Source organism: Cnephaeus nilssonii, assembly GCF_951640355.1.
Source record: "Cnephaeus nilssonii genome assembly, chromosome: 13".
Taxonomy (NCBI): domain Eukaryota; kingdom Metazoa; phylum Chordata; class Mammalia; order Chiroptera; family Vespertilionidae; genus Cnephaeus; species Cnephaeus nilssonii.
This window is the reverse complement of record NC_137084.1, coordinates 9,123,871-9,140,289: the sequence shown is the minus strand read 5'-3', so window position 1 is coordinate 9,140,289 and position 16,419 is coordinate 9,123,871. Positions and strand designations below refer to the sequence as shown.

General features: G+C 54.3%; 1 protein-coding gene across 1 annotated transcript in view; it reads left to right on the top strand.

Annotated features, from left to right (window-relative positions):
- Positions 1–16,419, top strand: part of ABTB2 (ankyrin repeat and BTB domain containing 2) — a 141,556-nt gene that overhangs the window by 96,489 nt on the left and 28,648 nt on the right. The window contains exon 2 of the mRNA XM_079787400.1: positions 11,199–11,345. Within this exon, the coding sequence (XP_079643526.1) occupies positions 11,199–11,345 (147 nt within the window). The remainder of the gene's footprint in view (positions 1–11,198; positions 11,346–16,419) is intronic.

Here is a 16,419-nt window from a genome sequence, read left to right as displayed (position 1 = left end):
TCCTGTATCTTAGCAGAGAGGTCCTGGCGTCCTTCAAGATCCTGGGAGTGACGCAGCGAGGTTCGGACCGTCCCCATCCTGGGAACGAGTGTACAGCGGGCACCTCCTTTCTGCCCGTGAGCCTCCTTCTCCCCTTCAACTCCCTCCCGTGCTGCGTGATGTTGCTCAGCCATGAGATGACCGGGGACCGCTGGCATCTCGTAATCTGTAAGGTCCCGTTGGGGTTCTCAGAGGGAGCGGGGCTTTCTGACACATCCTGTTCCTTTCCCTCCCTTGCCCATGAAGCAAGCCCTCTCTTCAGACTCCTTCAAACTCCTCGTACCTTCTGCAGGCTCCTCCTCCAGCATTGGTCAAGGTTGCGCTTTAATTCTGTGCGTGTTTTTCCTCCCCTCTGGAGCGGGCTCCTGGGTCTTCCCTCTGCATCCCCAGCTCCGTGCTCCACGTAACTAACGAGCGAAGGGGATGAATGATGGGAATTGCAGTGAGAAAATTCCCGTAGCCTACTCAGAGACGTGTTGCGAGTTTGACGCCATCCGTCAACCTTGACACCGAGGGTCCCAGGCCTTGGAGGATGTGTTCTCTGTGTATCGGGTTTGCTAACTGGCCCCTCTCTGTGTGCGGCAGGCGGGTATGCGCGAGTGCGAGCCATGTGAGTTACGAAGGGGGTGATGCCACCTCTGGGCCCCAGTGTCCCCAGCGCACTCAGGGCTGGGGCGTGTATTCTGGCCCAGAACTCGAGGCACGAGTTGTACAACCCCCCCACACACTCCCCCGTCCCCCTCTTCTGGGTGAGTCCCCTCTTGGAGCCCGAGAGATGGAAATCTGCTGACTGCTTCAAGTTGACCCAGTTTTAAAGGTGGTCAAACATGGCTTCCACTTATTTAGGCTTAAGAAGGATCTCTTAATGAGTTTTCGTTCCAAAACACATAATCTGCTACGTCTGTCTTTGATGTGTAAGTGCTTAGTGCTAAGCGAAAAGGAATGAGCAGCATTATTGAAATGAGAGCCCACGCGGCGGCCTGGGTGGGTTTGGGGCTGTGAGATCCACAGCAGAGAAGGAGGTGTGACCGCCTCAGTGGGCTCTGTAGCCTACCCTCCCGCCCCCTTCCCACACGGCTGCCTGGCTTCTCTGTCTAAATGTACCCACGGCCCTGTCTCTCAGCTGCTTAAGCCCCTGCAGTGGGTCCTCGTTGCCCCCAGAACAGAGTCCCAGCCGCTTAGATGCTGTGGCGGGCACCGTCCACCCTGGTCCCCCCCGGGAAGCCTGTCAAGCTCCACCCATCACCCAGAGCCTCTCCTCTCAGTCCCTGCAGGAACCTTCCTTGGCCACTCAGCCCAGGTGGTCCGGCTCAGAGACCCTTCCACTTGGACTGACCCCATCGTAGTCCGTGCAATATTGAGTTGGCTGGTGTGCTGTCTGTCACGAGATGGCAGACATCACGTTTATGTCCCCAGAGCACAGCCACTTCTGGCACATTATTAGGTCATCAAAATAAACAGCTATTGAGTAAATGAGTGAGTAAATGACTACAGAATAAATGACCCATCTGTGCTGAGTAAAGCATGGTTCTCTTTTTTCTTTTTTTAACTGATTTCAGAGAGGAAGGGAGAGGGAGAGAGAAAGAGAAACATCAATGATGAGAGAGAACCACCAATCGGCCACCTCCTGCGTGCCCCCAACTGGGGACCAAGCCTGCTAACCCCGGGCATGCGCCCCTGACTGGAATCCAACCCGGGACCCTTCAGTCTGCAGGCTGACGCTCTGTCCACTGAGCTAAACCAGCCAGGGTAAGCATGATTCTTTACCAGCATAGACCATAGTGGCCTTCAGGAAAACAAGAGGGTAGTTTGGCCTGGGTCCACCTCTCCCTCCTGAGGCTGATGAGTAACTTTATAGGGTACCCATGGCTTTATCCCATAGCCACTGGCCCCGGGACTCAGCACGGCCATTTAAAGGACAGGTCCATTTACTCCACGCTTTCTGTGTGTCGGGTATTTTGCCAGATGCTTACTTTTCATCCTCGGTCCTCTAAATCAGGAGCTATTATTAGGCACCAAGACACAGATGAGCGAATTTTGGCTCAGGGAGGGTAAGAAACTCGTCCAAGGCCTCACAACTTGTAAGAGGCAAAGCTGCGTGTTGAACCCTCACCCCTCTGACTCATGCTGTTAAATCATCTGGAGCGTCTGATGGTCAGAGCCCTGTGAGGTGGAAACCAAAGGCGCCGGAAACAGGTTCTGTTTGCTAGGAGGGCTCCAGCACCGTGCAGTTCCGACTAATGCATTCGTGTTCCGTTAATAGACACCTTGGCCATCTGCCCTAGACCTTGTGACACTCTTATCTTTTTAAAATAAAACCCCCCAAGGAGTTTCTTGTGCTCCTTGTGGGTGCCTGGGCTCGTGGACCCCTCTCCTGCCCTCTGGGCTGGCAGTGTGCCCACTGCTCAGTTTTTTCTTGCCAGCAGCCCTGCTCCCAAGCCTGGGGTGCCGCTCAGGAGTCACGCCCAGCACGAGCTCGGCTTCCTCTCCCACCTCCTGGCCCACCTGTGCTCCCGCTCCAGTGTTGGCTGTGGGAGGCTCCTATTCTGTACGTGGTGATTCCGGCCGTGCGGCCCGAGAATTTCCCCCGCCCTACCTGTTCTCGATCCCAGCGCGTGGCAGCCGCAGCGGCCACTGCAGGGGTCGGAGGTGCAGGTGGCCGCGTGGCTGCGTCATGATCACACGGTCTCGGTGCAGTGAGCACACAGCTGGGCCCCGAGTTGGCAAGATGCCACGGGAAGTCCCCCTGCTGATGCAGCCCCGAGCCACCCGGAGTCAGCCCCCCCCCCCCCCCCCCCCCCCGCCAGGTGAGGGGCTGCCTCTCAGAAGGGCCAGTTCTTGGCATGAGGCCTGGGACAAAACCTCACCTCCTGGTTAGCAAGGTAGAATGGTTTCTGCCCGGGTTTCTGCCAAAGAATTACCCTTGTCCCTTACCTTTTTTAGTAGTATTTCTATAAAACAATCAGATTTCCCTTATTTGCTTCCATGAGCCTGCAGTAGTTGTAACAATGCTTTCACTTTTATTAAAACACATTTTTCATTTGTATTGAGACATAGTTGACGTATAGCACTGTAGAAGTTTAAGGTGGACAGCATAAGAACTTGGCTTTCATAAATCATTATTTAATCAGTAGAAAACAGGATGAAGAATAATGGAGGGGGAAACTCATCTAAAATTCTCCCAGGAGAAATAGCTATCTTTTATGGTCGATGGATTCCCATTCTGGGCTTTTTACAAGTAAGTAGATTATAGTGGGTTTGTGTGTTTTTTAACATTCCCTTTTTTATATATATAAAAATTTAATTTCCAGTAACTAATTATCTGCCATACTAGAAATTGTGGACATTTCCTTTGCTCTGAAGAAACATCCTATCACTCTCTTCTTCCTCTAAATATATCATTCCCATCCCCCCATTTCCCTTACCATAATCACTTTTACTATACCAATATAGCTCATTCACTTACAAAGGTGAGGAGGCATAGTAGTTCAAAACCTTTTTCTAGCCCTGTCTGGTTTGGCTCAGTGGATAGAGTGTTGGCCTGCAGACTGAAGGGTCCCAGGGTCGATTCCAGTCAAGAGTACATGCCCAGGTTGAGGGCTCGATCCCCAGTGGGGGGCATGCAGGAGGCAGCCGATCAATGATTCTCTCTCATCATTGATGTTTCTATCTCTCTCTTCCTCTCCCTTCCTCTCTGAAATCAATAAAAATATATTTTAAAAATTCTCATCTAAGGATATTTTAAAAAAAACAAAAAACTTTTTCTAATGCTGGCACCGAGGGGACCACTCTTACCTTGTGGCTGTGTGCATTGGTGGGGAAAAGCCCGATATTTTAGGATGATGACTTTAACTACCCATCTGTCTCCATGCTTACATCTTCCATTTACTCTCTCTGTGTGTGTGTGTGTGTGTGTGTGTGTGTGTGTTGACTGTGTTGCCTTTATACCATAGTGGTTCAAGGTTGCCCTTGGCTCACAGGAATCACTGGGTGCGCGTGCACACACACACACACACACACACACACACCCGCAAGTTGAGGATGACATTTGACAAAGGACCATAGTCACATGGTGGATTTCCCTTCTTTTAAGAGGCAGCAGTTCTACGACGCTCGCTTCCTGGGTCACTCAAACTCCTGATGTGTTACAGCAATACTTTGGAAAGAGGCCACCAGAATCTCTTAAAAAGTGTCCTAAGCCCCTTGGAGATCTTTTCCCGCGGGAAAGAGCTCAGTAGTTGCCCGCGTGCTCCCTGCTCCTCGCTGCCCAGTGTTGTGACTGTGGCTGGCTTTTCCCGAGTTCACCTGTAGGTTTAATTTCCTGACATGGATCTCCCTGGTTACTCTGGCTTCATTTTACTCTCTTGCAGGGAGAAATGGCAGTGAGCACACTGTGTTTTATTCATAGTTCTTTCTTCAGAAAAAAAAATAAGCGGCAATCTGTGATCCCTACTAGTTTGTTCTTCTACAGGCCCCGTATTCACCCTCGACTGACATGTACTTTCATTAAACAAATCACCGAAAGAAGGACCCAGCATTTGTAGTGAGGATTCTGGAGTAACCCCCCCTTCCCCCCCCCCCCCGCTTTGTTTTCAGTGTTTCAGTGGCCCCCATCCGCCCTCTAAATCCTTACCTTGCTTGGAGCCCCTTGAGAATTGGGAGAGCCAGCCCTGAGGTCAGAGGTCAGAGGGGCTGCCAGTTGGAGAGGAAAGAGGCAGCCCCAAGACCAGCTCCCCAAGCAGGTCCACCCCCATCAGGCCCGAGATGGCCAAGGATTCAAAGGGAGGTGAAGCCCAGCCCAGTAGACGTGGTGAGGTTTGCCTTCTCCCACCTTTTTAAAGCGAATGGGGTGCTGCCAGTGAGCATGTTGCCTTTGCGATCGCCCTGGGCTCTCGGGCCCGGACTCCCTGGCCGTCATAGATGTGCATTGCTGCTTCCTGTTTCCTGGTGAGCGCTCCGCCCTGGGCCTGACCTAACTGAAGACCACCTTCAGCGCCCGGTCTTTCTGATCGCTTCGCCAGGGTGAGGTGTCCCCAGAGCTCGGTTGTGTTTGCTTCCCACTTCCTGACCTTCAAGAAGGGGGAAGTGCTGTGCTCATCGGGCTGGGGGTGAAGGAAGTGTTCTGTCCCTGGGCTCGAATAGGGGAAGCCCCATGGGAGGGGCAGTGTTGTGCAGAGGTTACCATTGTGGACCCCAGTGTCGGACAGGTTGGGTCTCACTCCCGCCTGCACCCTTTGCTAGCTTTGTGCCCTTAGCCCATCTAAACCTCAGCGTCCCTCATTGGTAAATAGGGCAGTAATATACCAGCTACTCGCTAATAGTAATAGTAATAAAACCACTGCTGCGGTCTTTGTGGCGACTCAAATGCCAGTTCCTCCATTCCTGGCATAGAATACTACTAAGTGTGTGCTAACCCCTCTCCATTCATTAGGAACCCGCAGTTAAAACCTGCTTCCCACGCTCAATTTAGATCCCACCCCACCCTTCTCCCTTCCTCCCAACATTTTCTCCTCATTTGAACGCTTGGGTCTCACAGTAGAGTGGTCCCATGCTCTATTATTCTTTTTTTTTAATTTTTTAAAATGTATTTTTATTGATTTCAGAGAGGAATGGAGAGGGAGAGAGAGAGAGAAACATCAATGAGGACAGAGAATCATTGATCGGCTGCCTCCTGCACGCCCCACACTGGGCATTGAGCCCACAACCCAGGCATGTGCCCCGTACGGGAATTGAACCTTCACCTCCTGGTTCATAGGTCAACGCTCAACCACTGAGCCACGCCGGCTGTGTTCGATGATTCTTGATGAATCATTTTTACATGGATGATTGACAGCTCACCAGTCAGGCATATTTCATTCCACTTCCAGGCTTTTCTTCTTATTTCCTTCATCTCCCCCTTGTCTCAACGCCCTCCCCGCAACACACACACACACCCCAACTTCTTTGGATTTAGAGTCTCAGGAGAAATTCCATTCAGTGAGTTTGTTTGAGAATCAACAGCCTTTCTCTTTCACTTGGGTCTCTCTGAATAATATCCGCACTTGTAAGTTTTCAGCACTTTGTATGACTAACATGCAACTGAGCATTAAACGTACTATATATAAAATTCCAGATCAGAGAATGGAAACGCTTTTTTAAAAAAAATTTAAAAGAGTTGGATTGTGTGGGCTACTTGGAAGCCGTTCAGTGGGGCAATATAATTTTTATTTTCAGAAGCTTATGGATTGAACCCCGCCCAGGCTTCCCGCTCCTAAGAAAACTGGCAGGAGACGCCCCGCCAAGCTTCCTCACCAGGGCAATAAAGGAGTAATCCTCCGCATCCCGGTTTCATTCTAAGGAAGCAGGAGGCTGGCGGTGGCCTTTGCTGTCCTCACACATGAGGTTCCCTGAGCTGAGGGGGGGTGGGGAGGTGTCCGGTGAGAGTTGCGGGGGGCAGAGGTGGGAGAGGGTGCTAGCCACGCAGGCTTGCACAGGTAGCTGGGCCCACTGCAGTCACAGTGGCCCAAAAAGAACGTTCACAACTCTGGGACAGAGCCGGTAATGGTATGTTGAGTTGAGGGGACAGTTATGTTACAGTCTTGATGGCTTTTGATGGCTGCTCAGAAAAGCTGAACTGTAAATCGATCCAGTTTTCACACACAAAAAAAATATTTTCTTTACATTTAAAATTGAGTAGCGGGGGGGTGGGGGTTATAGCTGTGGGGAAATTAAACCATAGGAAATGTTAATAACAAGATCTGGCCTATTGGTTCCTATTGTTGACAGTTCAGAAGGTAAATGATGGGATGAAGGTGGGGGGCGGGGTAAGACGTTAGATCTAGAGCACACAGAGGAGCCAGGGGGAGAGTGGGGTCCCCATGCTGCAGAAGGCCTGAGAAGCCATCGAGTCAGCCCCCATGCCGAACAGAGGAGAGAAGCAAGCACGCCTGTCGTTGCTAGGGCTTTCGGGCTAAGCCCTGCTTCGGAAACACCTTCGCACTCCAAGTCCGGTTTGTCAGCCCCGTGTGCAGCCCATCTGCTTCTGGCCGGGTGCTGGCTTGGAGAAGCCAGCGTCTCTACACGCTGAAACCCAGGTTGAATTCCTGGTTGGCAACCGCCAGCGAGAAGGCGGGGTTCCCAGGGTTCTGCACAGGTGGGTCCCCATCTAACTCACTGGCGCCCCCTCTGGGCGCTGGTGGAGAATCACCCGGGTTGTTGCTTTTCCAAGCCCAGAGCTGGAGCCGGGCCCAGGGGCCAAGGCTGGGAAAGCAGCTCGGAGGAAAGCTGTCAGGTATGCACAGGTTTCCCTGCTCGACTGGCTTCCTGGGAGGTGCTGGGGATTTCCCCGTTTACTGGCAGACTTATTTTCATTTCAGAGGAAGAAATGAGAGTGGCATCTGTGCTTAACTGTGGGAAGGAGTTTGAGCTGCTTCCTCGGGGCAGTGGGGAAGGCCTGGAAGAGGGCAAGCTCCAGGGGAAGGTGACCGGAGGGAGGAAAGGGTGGCAGGGGCGGGCGAGGCAGGCGGCCGGCGGGGAGGCTGCCACAGCAGCCAGGGGGGCAGACGTGGCCGGACTGGGGCACAGCAGGGACAGGTACTTGGAATTGTGAGGCAGTAAAGGAGCAAGACTCTGTGGATCGGGTGCGTGGGAGCAGGGAGGGAGTTGATAAGGGTGATGACTCACGGGTCTGTCGTCGGACAACTGGGCGGATGTGGCGCTGCACTCGCTGGCGGTGCTCGGAGAGGCACGGGCCGTGGAGGAGGCAGCGCTTTGGGGAATGAGATAAGGAGTTCCCAGATTCAAGGGTTGGGCAACCAGGCTGAGGGCTGAGGGAAACGGAGTGAGTGACGGAGGAGGATGGTTCTGTGTCCACACTGGGAAATGGAGAGGCGTTGCGTGCAGTCGGGGCACACGGGGGCGGCACGCTGTTTCCACGGGAAGCCTGGGTGTGTGGGAGGAGGCAGAGGGTGCGGGGACTCCATCTCACTGTCCTGACCTGGGATGCGTGTGGGGTTCTCTGTAACTTACACAGCTCAACGGGGCTTGGTTGGGGGTGTCCGTTTTGACTAATAAAGGGGTCGAGGGAAACATTCCAGCATGCTTTCTTTTTCATCATGACTAACTAAAATAAGCAGTTTTTTTTCCCTAGGGGTTTTACTAAATAGGAAAAAAAAAAAAGCCCTTTTCCTTTTCTTTTTTCTTGGAATCTCTTTTTACAGCGACTTTGCCCTGGGTCCGTATCACACAGCTGGGAATTGGTGGGGGGCGAAGAAGGCCTCAAGGTGTTAAGAGAATTTAAAGCAAATATCTTGCATCTCCAGTGAGAACTTCTGAGGAGCAGGCTTATGTGGGAGAGAGAAGAATTCCAATTGACGTAAAAAAAAAAAAAACACAAAAAACAACACGCTTTCTTAAGGAGCGGGTTTGGAAGACAAGCTGTGGATCTGCTGTAGAAAGCACAGAGGCAGTAGGAAGACAGCCTTCTCGCTCTCAAGTTTCAGGGGAGACCTCCAGGGACCTTGGCCGGAGGTGCCTGGGGACCCATTAGAAGGAAAGTCATATTTCTGGGTCTTCAGATTTATCAAACCAAGGCCCAAACAGAACCCCTCTTTTTGCAAATATTCCAGTGCAGTTTAACTAAAGGACACGGAGGCCAAAGAGCAGCATGCCATTTTATTTCAGAAATCAAGAGATTGACATTTTAGCCCCAGCTCAGTTTCTGACCCTCAATAACTTCGGGCAAGTCACTTAACTTAGGGGGACCTTGGATTTCTCATCCGTAAGATGGGTAGGATGGGTACCTTACCAAGTCTTGGGGGGATTCTATGTGATCGTGCAAGTAAGTTATCACAGTGCCTGGCATAGAGTCAGCCCTCAATAGCAGTCAACATTATTGAGGACAAGACTGTCAACCATGATGACTGCCCTCCCAACCTCGCTGGAGGAATAAGTTACTCGAGGAATAAAGCACTTTGAGGAAGTGCTTTTTTAAGCCTCTTAAGAGCAAAAGGTACTATGTAGAAGCGGTGATGTTATTAATTATTATTATTAATCATCGGTTCATAATTACTGTTGCCACAGTATTAAGTGAGAATCCCCGTGGGTGGGTGATGACTGGGAACATGGGAACTGTTATTAATGGAGCTGCCAGCTCCTGTTACTAGATCCATTGACATAACATTTCTCTCTGGGAATCCTTTGACAAATCAGCTGAATTTCCCATCCCCTTGCTGTAAGCACTGCAAATGTGATCCACATGTCCCCTGTGTGGTTTCTGGAGATTAATAACAGAGAGGAGAGGAGGAGCCCTCCTGGTGTCCGGGCTGTCCGTGGGGTTAGCTCGGGGGGTGTGTGCTTGTGATGTTCTCCCTGGCTCACTTGTTTGAATGCTCCCAGCTTTTCCTAACGGGCACTCAGCTATCGGGGAGAGTTTCTGCTTTGGAATAGGGCAGGGGGAACCCAGTCATGCCCTCCTCCGCCTCCCACGGGAAACAGCTCTGGGGAAGTGCTTTGCCAAGTCAGTGAGCCGGATGTGACGGGAGGGGCCGCTGCCATCCAAAGGGGCAAAGGGAGATGGGCAGTGCCTAGCGGCCGTGAGGCAGCAAGGAGGGCAGGGAGCCGGGTCAAGGGAAGGGCAGGCTGGGAGGGCAGGGCTGACCGGCGGCTGAACCGAGGAGTGGTCAGGATCCGGGGGAGGGGGGAGGCCTGCCATGTGCGTTTGGCCCAGGGAAGAAACACACAGGGCTCAGCACGGGGGTTCCTGCGGGTGGGACGGGCAGTAATAGCACCGCAGTGTTGCCACATGCACAGGCCGCCGAGTCGGGGCAGCCGAAGGAGAGCTGGGAGGTGTGCGCATTGGGTCTGGGGTTGAGTGTGCATGACCTAGCGTCGGTCAGACCCAGGTTCGAATCCCAGCTCTGCTACTTAGCCGACAAGTTGTTCAGTTCTCTGAACGTCAGTCTCCCGGTGTGTAACATGGAGACAGCAGTGCCCACCCGGTGGAAAGGAAAATGAGAGTGTGAGCAAAGCCTGCACCTCTGAGCCACACGCTGTCCCAGTGTCCACACGCAGCAGCTCAGTTCCCCTTCAGGGCCACCCTGCCAGCTGCGCACGTCCCTCATCCCTAGTTAACACGCGAGGGGTCGGAGGCGCAGAGAAATGAGGTGACTTGCCCGCGATCACGCCGCCGGGTTAAGTGACAGAGCCCAGCCCCGCGGCCCTGTCTCCGCCGCTCTCCTGCACGCCCCGCGGCCGTCGTCATGCGTTTCTGTGGGTTTAGGATAGGGAATTCTAACGCGCGTCTGGCCACATCCCGGGGGCCTCCAGTTATCTCAGGGAATTGGAAGACATTTTCTCAACACTGACTGATTAAATTCCTGTGGGTATTTTCCTTAAAAAAAAAAAAAATCAGGGTGGTGGACAAAGAGGCATTGATCAAAGAAACAGCCGTCACTAAGCGTTGGGAATGCATGTGACCGCGTGCTCTGAGGAACCCACATGTAATTTTCAGCCAGGCTGATTTTGCTTGTCTGGTGCTTTCTAAGAAGCCACACAGTGAGTGGGAGAAATGAACAGGCCGCCCCCCTGGGGGCGGATGCTGACAGCTCGGCTCCCCCGCCGCTGCAGTGCTAATGACAAACACTAATTGGGCTTGGCCAGCGGCTGGGTCCGGACGGGTCCCCTTCGGGAGGGGAGCAGGCAGCATCTTTCTCTGTGGTTTCTCCCGGGGCCCCTCGTGGCTTGAAGAAGGAAGGGGGGCAGCACAGGAGGTGAGAGGCTGGGGCGGTGCTGCCCGTTAGGCCGCCAGGTGGCGGTTGACCCTGACACAGCCCTCCCCTGAGCTCCGGGAAGACAGAGCCAGGCCTCCTTGTCACCCCAGCACCCTGAAAGCCGCACCGCACCGGGCGAGGCACCCTGCAGATGCTCAGTGAGTGCGGAGTGAAGGAGTGAAGGAGGTCTTGTGTGGCCCCCCAGCCTCCGCAGGCCATTCCTTGTGCGGCTCCCAGCCTCCACTTGGCTCGGCGCCACCTGCGAGCCGGCCGCCCCTCGCCCTGGCCCTGCAGCGCTGTCCGCGGCGAGAGTCGGCCGTCCCCAAGTGGAGCCTTGACATTCGCCACCGACGCTGCTCTGCCCAGAGCTTCGCTTCCCCGGGGTGACCTGTCTGTCTTGTCTCCCCACAGGTGTCCTCTCCCTCCCGGCGTACTTCAGCCCCTACAACGGCGGGTCCCTGGGCCAGGACGAGCGCGCCGATGCCTACGCGCAGCTGGAGCTCCGGACCCTGGAGCAGTCCCTCCTGGCCACCTGCGTGGGGAGCATCTCCGAGCTGAGTACGTGGGGCACCCCCTCTCGCTGGCTGTGGGGGAGAAGGCGAGGGTGAGGCTGGCTTCTGGGTTCCGGCCTCCTCCGTCGTCACGCTTCTTGCCTTCCCTGGACGCTCGGTCCTCCCGGGCCAGAGGTCGCACACAGGTGGCCCACAGTCCCGTGTGGCTTGGCCGCGAGTGGCCGTCACCGCACACAGATGATCTGGGGACACAGGGCTCCACTCCTGCGTGGCCGCGACGGGGGAGGGGCGGTGGGCCGCGAAGCGGACATGTGTCCCCTACGTTGCCACGTACCTAGAGTTGGCCTGTTTCACTCATTGATTTTACCTGCCTGCCCCCAGAGTAGTGACTTTACCACCAGTGTTGTTTTTAAAGGAAAGCGCCCCTTAAACCTCAACATGGAAAAGGGACCATAAAAACAGAGCCGCTCGGGGTGAAGGAGGGCACCCCAGGCCTGCAGGAGCCCCGGCACCCCCAGGACCTTAGGGCTCTGCGGTCAAGGTCACTACCCAGTTATTTGAGAAATCAAACTGCACATTCTTCGTCCTTCCTTCTCCCTCACTGTGTCCTGAGGCCACGACCACCCGGCGGCGGCCGCACACCCAGGGGCCCTCGCGCGCAGGCTGGAACAGATGGCGCTTCACTCAGCCTTTTCTGTTTATAATTTCTTGGAGTTTTCTGGCCCCTGAACAGTGAATGGCGAACCTTTCTATTGCTTGAGGACGCGGCTTCCTCCCTTCTTTCTTCCTCCCCTTCCCAGGACAGGAAACAAAGGTGCCTGGTTCCAGGTCACAGAGCGGATCAGTGCTTGGGACTGGGAGGGAAAGCCAGACGTCCGCGCTCTGTCTCCCGGGGGATGGCAGGATGGCCACCTGGGTCCCCTGCCCCTTGAGGGACGTGCAGGGAGCGGGCTCAGTGTGTTTGGTAAACTCTCCTGCCCCGAGAGCAGTGAGGGATGCACTCAGCCTTCAGACCATCGGAAGGCATCTTGGCTTTGTTTTGCATCTTGGACATTGAGTACCTACTGTGTGCAAAGCACCACATGATCTCATGTACTCCTCAGAGCAGCTCAGCAAGGTGTGTGTTGGTGAGGAAACTGAGGCTCAGAGGAGAAAAGTGATTTCCCCCCAGGTCAGGCGGCAAAAGGAATCAGGGTGTGGGCTCGACTCCCAACACGCCTGCTGTTAGCAGAGCTCTTTCACGTGGGACGTGGGCTCCCTGGACGTGGCTCACAGCCCTGCCACCAGCATTCGGGCAGCTGACGTCGAGGCTGGGCCCTGAGCCTTTGCCCTTCCCCACGCGGCCTCTGTCCATTGCCGTCCACAGCCAGGCCACGGGGCACTCAGAAACATCCCTCAGGAGAAGGGAGACAGAGTCCTGTCGGTCCCACCTTCTAAAACTCTCTCAGATCTTAGTTTTCCCCTTTCACCCCCTCCACGGCTACCCACTCAGCCCCACCAGGGCCGTTTCAAACACAAATTGGATTATGTTACCCATCTGCTCAGCATCCCCTCCGTGCCCGCTATGGTTGCCCGGCTCACTCAGTGAAATCTAATATCCTCACTGTAGCCCACGATGGAGTATTTGATCTGGCTTTATCTAGATGACCGGGCTCCAGCCACCCCAGCCTCATGGCCACATACATCGCACCCCAGGGCCTTTGCACTCGCTGTTCCCTGTGCCTGTGACCTTTCCCCCTAAATACCCTGCAAGTCTCTGCTCAAATGGCGCCTTAGTAGGCCTTCCCTGAGCACCCGGCGTGGATGAGCACCCACTCTCATTCCTCTGTCTTTCCTCTTGCGGCTTTGGTTTTTTCAAAGCTTTGATCGCCACTTGACATTTATCATCTATTCCCATGTAAATACTTCTCCCTCACTGTGTCCTGAGGCCACGACCCGTCAGCTTCATCTGACCTGTGAGCTTCATGAGAATAGAGACTCTGCTTTATCCCCTGTTCCCCTGCAGCCCAGTGATTAGAACAGTGCCAGATGCCAGGGGTGTGCATGTGCGTGTGTGTGTGTGTGTGTGTGTGTGTGTGTGTGTGCGCACGCACATGTGCATTAGGAGCGGTCCCCATCCTGGCCCAGCCACTCCTCAGGGCAAAGGGAAGCAGCAGCCCCGTAGCCCCTTTTCACCGACAACCGACAGTCTGTGTCGTGCACCAGGCTGCCCGCGGCCCCTGGCTCTGAAACCAGGGTTTTTGCTCATCCCACTGTGAAGGAGGGAGGAGACAAGGTGGAGGCAGATATTGCAGTTTTTCTCTCCGAGACTAAAGAGCTTAATGAGGTTAGTGATACTTGGCACCGAGCACCTTGTACCTAAAGCCTTACCCCAGGTTTAGCAGGCATCAGCTCCCTGCCCTCTGCCAAGCCCAGCCTGCCAGGTAGGTCAAGAAGTTTCTTTCTTGCATCAGGTCCAGCTGCACGGGAACTTGGGCACCTGTGTGTTCCTCTGTCCCTCTCTGCCCATGAAAATGTCCATGGGGGGGGATAAGACACAAACAAAACAAAACCCCTCTTTTTAAAGGCAGCCAGATGGAGGAGCCTGCTGAACTCCAGCCTCGGCTGGCTTTATTGGCTTTATTGGTTTTATGGGATGGCACCTAATGAGGGTGGGCAGACCCGAGTGAAACCTGCAGCACCTCTGATCGAGGCGCTCTGGTTAACGAGCAGCGAGGGCGGGTTTTTCATGCCCAGTGGGTGTTTCTGGGCTTCGGACCGAGGTTTCATCAGGCTTAGGATCAAGTGATTCTCAAGTACAAGAATTTTCCAGAAGCAGCTCCCAGTGTCCAATCTGGGCCAAGGCTTCTCATACGAGCTGGGGGTTTTACCCACCCTGCCCCCACGCGGCAGACGGAAACTGTAATAAAACACAATAAAAATAAATGTCCAGAAAAGTAAACTAAAAGACATCTAAAACGCGAGCCAATTTTTTTATTATTATTAGATTAGATAGACATTGCTATGGAGCTGTTGTTGTTTTGAAATGTCTGAAATTTCTGAAATTAACTTGTTGCGACCCAGTAGCAGCTTGCAGACCTGTGGCCGTTTGCAGACCACACTTCCGGAGGCAATGGCGCAGCCGCCAAGGGCACGTGGTGGGAGCACGGGGCCCCCAGTTCAAGGCCTGGCTGGTTCGCCGGCTCGTGGTGCGACTGGGACACATCATTTCACTTCTGTGAGCCTGTTTCCTCGTCTGTAAAACAGAAATGCCCCCCTTAAGGGGGTTGTAAAGACTGAATGAGATTTTCTCTCTTTTCTTGTCTATCGCGGAGCCGAGAAAATCTAAGGTGGCCGGGAGGAAAACCCCTCTGGGGGAACAGCCAGAGCGCGCGGCCACCGTTGGCCACGAATGAGGGGCGCAGAGCAGTGTGCGTGTTCAGGTGCCTGATCGGGATTGGCTGGTTGTTGAGGGAGACTGATGGCCTGTCGCGGGGCTTGGAGCCAAAACGTCCAGGGACCCCCAGCTCCTGCTGCCATTCTGCTGTCTCCATGGCCTTCCCGAACCTTCCGAGGGCCTACCTGTTCCAGCTAGGGAGCCCTTCCGAGGCGCTCCCATTTCTTTCTGGATTTTTATTTTATTATTTTTTTTATTATTATTATTTTTTGCCTGCATTCTGGCTGGAATCGTGTTGCCAGAGGGTTCTCCACCAGGAACAAGAAAACAATCAGAAACGTAATTAACGATGACGACTTCCACCTTGTCTGCCGTGGGAATGATATCTCCACAAGGTTTCTCTTGGAGGCAGACCGCAGGCTCTGTGGCTTCTCCTCCTCTGGGCCCTGCGGTCCTGCCCGAAGTGAGGGCATTTGGGCCCGGGGAGGCGGGAGCTGGGTTTCAGCTCACTGCAGCCGACTCAGCTGGTACGACGAGCTGTGCTGAGGCGGCTGCGGGTGGGGGGGGTCGGTGCCGGTTCTGCCACTCAGGAGCCCGAGGGCAGGGCTGGGGGCTGGCATTTCAGGGCCCGGCCTCCTGTCCTGGGAAATGTGGGGCCGCGCCTGACTGCAGACAGAGGTCCTGGAAGGAAGCAAGCCACAGGAACGGCCTGCAGCATAGAGGGGTGAGGGGAATAGGCCAGCAATCGCGATGGTGTTGTGTTTAACCTTTGTCAAGTACTTACTCTGTGCCGAGCAGGATGTGGAGTGCTTTCCACCTATTATTTACTGACTGGGACCCGCACAGTTCAGAGGTTAGCTGTGACGATTCCCGTTTCACAGATGAGGAAACCAAGGCTCTGATCGGTAACGTGTGTAAGATTGGAAGTAGCAAGAGCCCTGACTGGACACTGGGAACTATGCTCTCACCCACGTACCTGGTGATTCTCAGACCCCACTGGGCAGTAGATTCGCCAGGGGGACTTTTACAAAGTCCAGATGCCCGGGTCCTGCCCCAGACCCATTAAATCAGAGTCTTGGGGATGGCAGCCTTTTGTCAGTAACTTGCTGCCCTCCACCCTCTTGGCCAGAGGGTGGGGTTTGCCGGGAGGCACCCAGGGAGCCGAGCCACAGCTGCAGGGACGAGCAGTCAGGCGTGTGGAGAGGAGTGAGGACCTTGGGGTCAGGGACACACTCTTTCCCAGTGGAGATCTCCAATTCCAGGGGTGCCGCTGTCCCTGCTCAGGTAGAAGCCACACACCATCGCTGTGGCTGTCGTGGAGAACTGGGCAGCTAATGAGCTCAAATCAAGCCCCGGACATTGTATGTTAAGATGAAACAACGGTGCAAGGCTATTTCTTCATTCTCGAAGGGTCTGCTGAGCACCTGTTAGGCAGTAGATCCCGGGCAGGGTGCCGGGGACACCGTGGAACGAAGTACCAGACTCTGAGAAGCTGCAGAGAGAAGATAAACTGAATAAGTGAATGACTTGGTTCTGCCATACATTGAATGACACTTTACCTGCCAAATGACAACCTGCATATTTGTCCCCCCTCGGGGTCAGCCATGTCCGGATGGGAGGAAGCTGGCCCCCAGGGGAGGCCCTTGCGTTCCCAGGCCCGAGGAGGACGGACGGGCGCCACTTGTCCCAGAACCGAGGGGCCCGCAGGTGCCTGGGGCGGCTTCACCCGTCCTTTCTCAGCATT